Genomic DNA, 10896 nt, shown 5'->3' on the forward strand with positions numbered 1-10896 from the left:
AAATTCGGCGTTTCCATTATAAGTTTCTGATGCGGTACTTCCAAATACACATAAACCGAGTGATGGAAACATAGCTATTGAGATGCAGGTTCTCGCTCGCGCCGTTTAATGGATTCCAGGCAGGTTTGTCTGATAAAGAGGTCATTGACTGTCGGCTCACAGCGTTTGTCCAGAGAGCAGCAGCATGACTCCACACACACACACACACACACACACACACACACACACGTATCTTTATTTGATGGATTTCTCACTGGAGCTATTGGTAGACGAGTGTGAGTTTAGTTTGTTTGCTTAAAATGGGAAGTTCATGTGAACAGTATGGTCTGAAATTATTAATAAAAAGTATATGGAATAAAATGTGAAAGTGAAAAAAAAAAAAAAAAAAAATCAGACACCTCTACTGATAATGCTTCAATTTGGCATTTGGCAAAAAAAAAAAAAAAAAAAAAAAAATAATAATAATAATAATAATAAAAAAATGCATTACTTAGCAGTCTGAGTGAAGTCTTAAAATGTATTATTAAAATTAAATTAAATTAAATTAAATTAAAAATTAAAACAAATGTAAATAAATATAACACACCAATATAAACTATCATATACATAAATTACTACAAATAAGTAATAAATAATAAAAAAAAACAAAGAATTTAGAAATACAAAAAAAATAAACAATGCAATAAATAAAAAAACAATCAAATTTCACAGTTATGCTGATCATTTTATTTGGATAGCTGCCTTTATTATTATTATTATTATTATTATTATAAAGTACAATCAAATTGGTAGTACAAATAATCTTTTCTTAAATTAGATTAAACACTCAAAATCAAGCTGGTTAAAAAGTAAAGTTAAAATGTGTTCATAAAATTATGCTTTAAAAACATAGATGAAGCTTATATTGTCACAATAGTGTGTTTTACTGTCCCCATGTTTGGGGATTTCCTGGAACATCATCAGTTTTATTATTTCTGTGATGCATATGTGGAGTTCAGTCGCAAGGGCGCCCTCTGGAGTCCAGGATGAATGAAACAGACATTACAGAACAGAGTTTAACTAAGAGAATCAGGCACAATTTAAAAAAAGAGAATTGGTTTAAAAGATTGTAAAATCAAGATTGGATTGCCAGAAGAGCTCAAAACACTCAACATCTGGAACGGTTTTAATCTCCAGAGAACCATCTGAAGAACCCGATACAGGATCTACACTGGAGCCGAGTATAGAGCAGAAACTCTTGAGACTCATCTTTACATACGCTCTGTGTGCTTTATAACGTTCGGCACGCCACGGCTCATGATTGTGAACCGCACAGATTGGGTTCATTATTTACTCTCATTTATTATAATCACTCTAATTATGCGCATTTACTGTAATATGCATGGTGCGTGGATTATGTTTACATTCCATATTTCTTCTAATTCCCTGCATGTCTGTTTACTGTAATATTTCCATGCATCTACTGCGTCTGTTGAGTAAAAACACAAACTGTAAAGAGCTGACCCCATTGCAGGCGTATAGTAATGATCCAAACACACACACACACACACACACACACACACACACTGACAGTAGAAATGTTAATGTGACCTACTCTGCATTAACACTAATGCATTAATAACCAGGACAGAAGCATTAATGTGGCAAACACAGATGCTCGGCGACAGTAATGGAGAATTGTGCCTCTGGAAAGATGTTCATATGGCTGGATGTCCACACCTGTAACACACACTCAGCGAGACGAGGACACACTGGGACACACCAGATTCACACGGACACATTAAATCTGCCGCTCTGATCACTGCTCAGATTAATGGATTTATTTATTGGTTTTAATTATTTATATGCTTATCATTTAATGCCATATCAGCAGCAAAGGCTATTTTCACTGCGGAAATATTTTCATGGGCAATGTATTTATTTATTTTTTTCAATTATTTCTATAGTATGGACATTTTTGCATTTTTATGACTTTTGAATAAAGACTAAGTGTTTTTTATTTTATTTTTTGTAAGGACATGGATAGACACTACTATGGTACACTACTATATATATATATATATCTCATAGTAACGACAATAAAAAAAATATATTTAATTAATATTATTTTAAACTTTCAGCATCATTGCTCCAGTCTTCAGAAATAATTCTAATATGCTGATTTGATTGCATTATTTTCCTTGCAATAATAATTATAATTCTGTTTATTTTTTGCATAGGAGAAAAAATTATAATTGTGACCCATACAATGTATTGTTATTGCTACAAATATACCTGTGATACTGATGACTGCTTTTGTGCTAACAGCACTGTATGGGTCAAAGTTATAAATTACTTTATTACAAAAATCATTTTAAAGAGGGGGTGAAATGCTTTTTCATGCATACTGAGTTTTTTACACTATTAAAGAGTTGGATTCCCATGCTAAACATGGACAAAGTTTCAAAAATTAAGTTGTACTTTTGAAGGAGTATTTCTGTTCCAAAAATACTCCTTCCGGTTTGCCACAAGTTTGGGAAAGTTTTTTTCGAGTATGGCTCTGTGTGATGTTAGATGGAGCGGAATTTCCTTATATGGGTCCTGAGGCACTTCTGCCGGAAGAGCACGCTCCCGTATAGCAGAGCACTGAGAGCACAACAGACTTCACTGATCAGAGCGAGAGCGTCGCCAAATGTCACAAAAGAAGTGTGTTTTTGGTTGCCAGGGCAAGACAACCCTGCACAGATTACCAAAAAAAAAAAAAAAACGGCATTACCTCTGATTATTATAAATTATAAATATTTGCAAAATGTTGTCATGCTAACAAACCATACATCAATGGAAAGCTTGTTTATTTAGTTTATAGGTGATGTATAAATCTAAAACCCTTATGAGTGGTTTTGTGCTCCAGGGTCACAGAAGTAATCAAGTGGTCAGGGACAGCACGTGTGGGTATTTGGACAAGGCATCACTGAATTCCCTCAGAGAGTCCATTTCTCAGTTATCTGGCAACCCTCGCCGCTCATGAACTCGTGAAAAGCGCGCAAAAATAAGCAGCGAGCTTTGGCGAAGCGTGGCGCTTTCACACCTTCAGTGAATCGTGCTGAGAGACGCCAGCTCCAGCTCCCCTCATCATCAGAGCGCACGCGCACCCGTGGAGCATTAATTAGCGCGATCTTCTGGAGTGTCTGGACCTTCCTCCTCGCCGCCGTCTCTGAATCTTAACTCGCGTAAACACGATCCGCTGCATAACAAGGTGGTGTTTTTCTCAGCGGCCAGGGTTTTAATATGGTGATGGGAAATTACTCGAGCGTTATTGAGATCCCTCTTGCTTGTGCTTACATCTGTTTTCCCTCTCCAACTCTCAGTTTGTATCCCTAAAATAGTCCTCTGCTGTATCATTTGTCTTCGTGCACACACCCGTGGATCGGCTCCAAACCCAGAGAGCACAGGCAGCATTTTAAAGCATCCTGAGCTCGCAGCTAGAACCAAGGCCTAGAGCCGATTCTGATGCAGAAGCGAATCATGCTTCACTGAGAGAGCAATAATGCACTACAGAAAATTCACAGTCAATATTCATATAAACGGTGTCTAGAAAAAGACCAAAAAAAAGAAAGTTTTGCAATCAAATTTCTGGTTTTGTTTTCCAGCAATTGTTAGTGTGTGTTTAGAACCAGACGTTTCTACTGAAAAACATGAGTGCAGTAAATATGAAGCATTTTAAGGCATCTTAAGCTCACGGATAGAATAAAGGCAGAGCGATCATGTGGCCTAGACCTTTTCTTGTTAATTTTAATGCAGCAACACATGCATCATACACAAAAAAAGAAAATACGCAATCACAATTTTGGCTTCTTTCCAGTAAAAGCTCATAAAACTACATGATGCATAAGAACTAGAACCATGGATTTAGCATGTCAACTTACAAGGTATTTCTACTGAAAAATAAGAGTTCAGTAAAGATTTTAAGGCATCATGAACTCACTCACTAAGATCATGTGACCTAGACCTGCATCACATGCATCTGTCACAGATCACAATCCCACAATGCACTGTGAAAAATCAATCCAATCATGCACAAGTCGTTTTTAATCAATATTTGTCTCATATAAACTCATAAGTTGCAAGCATAATAACTGTACAATTGTTTTTTAGCATGTCGATTTCATTTCAGTTACACGGCAGAATTTCCCAGTAGAGTAAAACAAATCAACATCAGGATATACTCTCTGAAAACAAGATGAAAATATCACAGCTTTCAATCTGAAGTAAATATATCCTATTTTAATGGGACAGTTCAGCCCGAAATGATCATTCTGTCATCATTTACTCCCCCTCATGCCATTCCAAACCTGTATGACTTTATTTCTTCTGAGGAATATAAAAGATGAAATTTTGAGAAATGGCTCTCGGTTTTGTTTTGGTAAGTCAATGGGGTTCAATTGTTTGGTTCCCAAATCCCAATGTTGCTCATTACCGATTCCTTGAAGGATGGAGATGATTCTACAGCAAAACAAGACAAAACACTGACTGGTAAAAAAAATTAAAAAAAATAAAAAATCCTTTTCAGAATATTTTAGACTTGTTTTCCAGGTAAAATGGGTAATTTATCCCTTTTTAAATGAATATTTGGTTATCATTTCCTCGCCTTCAAGACATTCTCAAGCTGTATGACTTTATTTTGGGGAACACAAAAGGATACAATCCATCCAGCCATGTAAAACTCATTTTTGTAATAAATACTTTTCTCATTTTACAGTATAATAATAATAAAACCTGAGTGCATAAAATAGCATGCATAATAAATTTAAAGCAAAATGCATTTTAGATGGAGTATAGCATGTCAACTTCACATTTGATTTGTGTAAAATACACTTATGCATAAAACAAAACAAAACTATTAGCCAATAGGGTGACACAAACACATCATAATATACAGCATATTCTCTGCATCACAGCGTTTCAGAGATGTTTAAATACTAAAATGAAAAGACGGACAAAGCAAAAACAAAAGGTGGAAAATATCATGAAACAAGCTCATGTCAGACTCATCTGGAATCAAGTCTTGTGTGGATCTCAAATCACTCTCTTATGAGGGTCTAGATCAGTTAAGATGCTGTCTAGTTAGGGAGTGAGAGTCCAGCTCACTCGGGTCTGAAATAGCCAATATCTGCCTCTCTCTCTCGTGTGCCAATTAGTCAGTCTGTGTGTGTGTGTGTGTGTGTGTGTGTGTGTGATTCATTAGCTTTTATCTTCTTTATTTGAACACGTCTGTGTGTAATTAGTGTGTGTGTGTGTGTGTTTGTCCAGCGCTGTCACACATGGTCACATCTCAAAGCCAATTACTGTGACATCGCATTACACACACACACACTCTGCTGTACCGCATGATAAAGAGTGTGTGTAACATACTGAAATGTCGCATGCATGTCAGAACGGTTTGTAGAGACTGATGGGATCTGATTGGTGCAGCAGGCATGTGCTGAGCTGTGATTGGTCACTGGATTATCAGTGTGACGGCACACAAACGCTACTATACCTCAAACATATTCAAGTACATGAGAACAGCCGAATCACCACTCAGACATGAAGAAATTATTCCCTTTCAGAGCTTAAGTGTGAATCTGAACTGAAAAAGACATTGGAATCTGAATTTCAGTAAAAGGACCCATAAAAAAGCAACCACCTCTGCATCCCAGCAACACCCTATAAACTACCTAGAACACCCTAGCAACCACCCTGAACTTCCTAGCAACTATGCTGCAAACTCCTAGCAACACCCCACAAACTCCCACACATACACTACATACACATTTATATAAGCATCACTTCAAAAAACCTGCTTGCAACCACCTAGAAAACCCTAGCAACCGCTTTGAACTTACTAGCAACACCCTAAAAAGCACCCTAGCAACCACACTGAAGCTTTCTAGAAACAATGCTGCAGCTGCATAGAAACCACCTAGCAACGCCCTAGCAACCACCCACGTAGGGTTATGTTTTTTAACCATAAACTAAACCTTTATAACTCAAAGCACTACATCAAACATCAGTGGATACTGTAAGAGTCTAAAGCAGTCAGTTTGGTGAACACTAGGTTAGATAAATACACCTAGGACGCATTTGTTCCTCCCACATCGTCTAAAATAACAGAGCGGCGTACCATGAGAGAAGTTTCCATAAGAACAGCCTCTGTGTCATTAATCTCTGACGGATGTGTTTTATTAGCGTTTGGCTGCAGGTGCCGCGGTTCCCATCATCGTCTCCAGAGCACTCACATATTTAATTTCATTCTCCAATGGCGCAGAGAAAGATTCTGCTCTTCATCACCTCTTAACCGGCTCTATGACCGCTGGGGCCACTAAAACAGAAGCACAACTCAAACCACTGCCACAAATAAAGCAGTGTTTATCTCCAGCGGCCAGCCGCCGCGCTTCTTCAGTCCAGATAAGAGCCACGGTGATTCAGTCACTCAGCGCCGGGAAAACGGCTCAAATGAAGACGAGTCTCTGTAGAACTCTGCTGCACAGCTTCAATAGAGATCTGAGCCATCACATGCTCAACCAGAGAAATCATTCATCACTCAGACAATAATAAAATCCACCGCTTTCTCCACGATTACGACTGTGTTAGTGTATAAACACTCAACGGAGCAGGACATTTCACTGATATTAATGAAGCCTGGTTTATAGCCTCTAATGTTCCCAGCTAAAGTTAAAAGGGATAGAAATCCGAAATGATCATGACTTGTTGTGGAACACAAAAATATATATTTTGAAGAATGCTGGTAGCCTAATGCATCTTAATAACACTCTAGAAACCACCCTGAACTGCTTAGAAAATATAGAAACCAGCCAAACACTTCTGTTGCACTGACAAAACACACAGACACATTTCTCAAAATATCTTCTGGTCTTTTCAACATCTAGCCACACAGTTTGGGAACCGCTTGCTCAAAAAAATGCTCAAAAATGAAATTATTTTTCGTTTTTTTCTTTCTTTCTTCTGAGGTATTTTCCAAAATGTCTTAAAGCCAATGGGGTGCACTGCTGTCAAAAGCCATTCACTTATTTTAGCTAGCTGCACTGTAATGTTTCTCTTTTTCATTTAGGTTATCTTGCTGGACAAATATTGCTTAAAAACTAAAACAAAAATTGATTAAATCTATACAGACGTATTAAAAAAAAACTAATAAGAATGACAAGATCACACACAAAAATAATTAAACTGAAAATATAAAAATATAAAATACAATTCAAATATTTTGTCTAAATGTAACAGAATCTCTCAACGATGCTAAAATAAAACGGCATACCAGTGTGGAACATCTTAAACGTAAATGAGTAAATGATGACAGAATGACCATTTTTAGATGAATCATTCCTTGATTAATAGAATCAACCAACAGTTTCAGTTTTCTAATGCACCAACATGTTTTCTTTTTTAACCCGAGACAAACATGTCTAGTCTTCGAGCAGCACATTGCATGGACACCAGGACAAAACCATTATTCTGTATTTGTACCAGCTATAAATAATGACAGCTTATTTTAGTGTGATCCATTCCTCTAAACATTCATCTGTGTGATTTCATGCCTGCTCTTCTACAAATAATGGCAGGGACATATAAAGAGACTCAGACATGTGCTGTCCATCTTCACTTACATAAATGAACTATAGTGTCCTGCACCCACTCGTAAAAACAAATGCTGTCTGAATAATTGTTGGTTTGACTATCCATTCAAGGGTAACATTATCCAAAAAGAAAGAAATTGCATGGGTGGAGACTCCATCAGCTGTTGAGGTGTGGGCGTGGCATTTGGAAATGGAGGCGGGTCTAAATGTGAGAATTTCTTGGGTATAGTATCCACGTATACTAATGTAAAGTTTGTCTCTACCTTCCCATTTCATGGCTACTGTGTTTTTTGCACACAAGTGGTTTCACAAGCGTTTGTGAGCCGAAATCACACTTCGTGCATGAGACCTGCTGTTAAAGTCTTTTAATGACTCACTCATAATGTCTCTGCATGCTCAATCTTAAGAGCACTGTAAGGAAATTAAGACATACTTTAGGCTTTTAGCTGAACTTTTAAGAGTTTGAAGCATTTCTTTTTTCCCTCCTCGAGCCTGTTTGATGGGTTTGCAGTAATCAGACTTTGAGTGACGCCTCAGACGTACGAGCGAGTCTTCTGCTGAATTAAAGCACTGGTAGGGTGTCAGTCAGGCCCTGCGGCACTCAACATCATCAATCATCCGACTATTGGAAGACCTGAGAGTGTTATATTTATACAGCACGTCCAGGAATTACCCAGTGCTAATCGATGATAGCTGGAGCGCTGTGAGGAGACCAGAGATGCTTATAAATCACACGCATGCTAAAGAGCTGGACACACACACGTAGGAGCTTCACACACACATTACACCACCACAGGTTTATAGACAGATAATCATGGCAGCGTCTCAGAAAACTTTCGGCTGGCATGTTGATCACTTTTAATATTTGCATGGAGAGCTCTAGTGATCGATCAGTCACTGCTGATTTCTCTGCACACATCCGATCAGAGCAGTCAGGGAGAAAACCATCAATGAAGACCCAGCTTGATGAAGAGCAGCACAGCTGAGATGTAAATCAGATTGATATACATATGCATACAGTACATACAGTCAGTGAGCGAGCCATGCTGCCACCTACAGGCCACCGGAGGAACTGACCAGCATTACTCCAACACATGCACGGAACACGAAGTTTCTGAGGTCATACATTTATACATGCAATCACTTGCTGTGATGTTTTGACTCCAAACGCGATTTTAATTTAAAAACGCAATCAATATCTTAAAATTCACAGCACACTCAAGTAATATAATCACTGAATTTGCGGAAAAAGTTAATATTGGCATTTAACCTCATGAAAAAAGTAATGCAATTAAACTTTAAATAACAACTAGTCATTATTCCATATAAATAGCAATGGAAAAAAAAAAACCTACTCAAAGTGACACATTACGCGCCATTATCTATGCATTTACACATATCGATTTAAACCTGACTAATGTCCCTGTTACACACAGGAAAATCTATTGTTCAGACAGCTAAAACGACCCCTTTTAAGCTCCGTTTTGCATCCCCTCGGGCTACAAGAGAACCAAATCGGGCTTCCATTGGAAATGATGAGCTTGTGTTGCATCTAAAATATGTTCTGAATACCTTTTCGAGCAAACACAATTAGAGCTTATTTAAAGACTCCGTTTCTGAGCAGCACGAGAATGCATGAGATTTCAATGCAATGGGAACAAATGCAACACACAGGCGTCTGCTTCATTACTTATGCACGTGCATATCAGTACTAATATGAGGTGTGATTGACAGCTGCTGCCTCAGAACAAGCGCCAAAGAAATCCACACAATGCACAAATGTTCTGAAGCTGATAAAAACTTCAGTGAAGCAGCGCAATGTCTTCGGCTTGTTCGAGGGATTCATTAACAGCCCAAATAAATCAGTCCAACGAACTACACTCTTAAAAATAAAAGTGCTTGAACCATCTCTTTTTCTTACCTTTTTCTAATCTAAAGAACCTTACTCTTTCGTCACAAATAACCTTTCGTGAAACAGAAATGTTAAAGGTTCTTTATAAAACCATTTAGACAAAAAGGTCTTTCTTTGGCATCGTGAAGCGCCTTTATTTGAGAGAGCGTAATGCGCGTCATCAGACAGAAATCTAAGCTCACATTCCCTCACACTCTCTTAATGCATCATCAAATAACTATTTCTCTAAAGAGCAGCCTGTTAAAATATGTATATCTGCGTTTAGGTTTCTGAAGAACCATCATAGAGTGAGATCTGGACACAAACAGGTGTTTCCACTCAAGTCTGTTCCTATGATCCGAACATCAATGCGACTCTCTCAAAGCTTGGGTTTGCGGTGGTGTTTCTAAATCAGAGCACGGAACCCGTCATTAGTGTTCCTCAGCTGCCCATCAAACTTTACACGAGACTCAAAACAAGCGCGGAGTCATCACGCGACGCTCGCGCTCTCGGTTTAAGCGACTGTCGGATCCCGTCAGAGCACGGGAGGTGAAGGAGCAGCAGCTCTTACCTTTAAACACCTGCGCTCTCGCGGACACCAGGACGCTGATCGCGGCGAACAGCAACGCGAAAAGTTTGTCCATCGTGGCGGCGTCGGTACCGTGAAGCGCGGACTCCCGCGAGCCGGACTCTGAGCACGAGCGGCTGTTTTGGGGAGGCTCTCGGTCGCAAGTGTTTCTCCGGTTCTCCCGGAGCCGCGCGCGCGCGTGTGTGTGTGAGTTGGTGATTACCGGGCGGCGGGGGTGTTCTCCGGTAGAGGGTGTGTTTTGTGGGAGCTTTGGTTTATTCTCCTCCCACTGAGAGCGACACACAGCTGGACACTCATTCACAGTGTCGGGGAGTGACTGGTTAAATCTAACTTAATGATTGAAAAATAAATGTAACAGTAATCAGCTACAGTTACTATGTGTAATTAAATTACAGTTACTTATGATTTTTATTTTATTTTTTCTTTATTATTTTTCACATCTGATTAATATCGTTCATAATTTGGAGTGACTGCTTTAAAATATGAGACACCAGTGTTTCGGGAGTTTAGGACACATGTTTCCATAACTGTTGTATTTTCTATTTGGGTTTATGTTTATACCTTATTTTTTCTAAGGCACTGTTTCCTGTCATAACTATGCACAGATTTGATTTCAAAAACTGTATCATATACCTACCAGACTATTTCTTGTTATGATTTAAAATTTGTATTTAACCTCAGAATGATCTCAAAGTAAAAAAGGGTGCTAAAGTCTGTTTTTGTGGTGCCTGTGCTTAAAATTCAATTATTATAATCTTCAAGAGATGAAGGATGCTGAAAGTCTGACAGTAATCCGTGTTGTA

General features: G+C 38.4%; 1 protein-coding gene across 7 annotated transcripts in view; it reads right to left on the bottom strand.

The window, feature by feature from the left end:
• LOC113045177 (receptor-type tyrosine-protein phosphatase mu-like) overlaps positions 1-10498 on the bottom strand; it is a 139392-nt gene extending 128894 nt beyond the window's left edge. The window contains exon 1 of one of the 7 annotated variants that reach the window (XM_026205377.1): positions 10076-10495. In XM_026205377.1, the coding sequence (XP_026061162.1) occupies positions 10076-10148 (73 nt within the window). In that variant the 5' untranslated portion in view covers positions 10149-10495. Of the gene's footprint in view, positions 1-10075 lie in introns of all 7 variants that reach the window. The other 6 variants (XM_026205379.1, XM_026205378.1, XM_026205382.1 and 3 more) reach the window with 6 other exon arrangements.
• Between the last annotated feature and the right edge of the window lie 398 nt (positions 10499-10896).

Source organism: Carassius auratus, chromosome 27, assembly GCF_003368295.1.
Source record: "Carassius auratus strain Wakin chromosome 27, ASM336829v1, whole genome shotgun sequence".
NCBI classification, from domain to species: domain Eukaryota; kingdom Metazoa; phylum Chordata; class Actinopteri; order Cypriniformes; family Cyprinidae; genus Carassius; species Carassius auratus.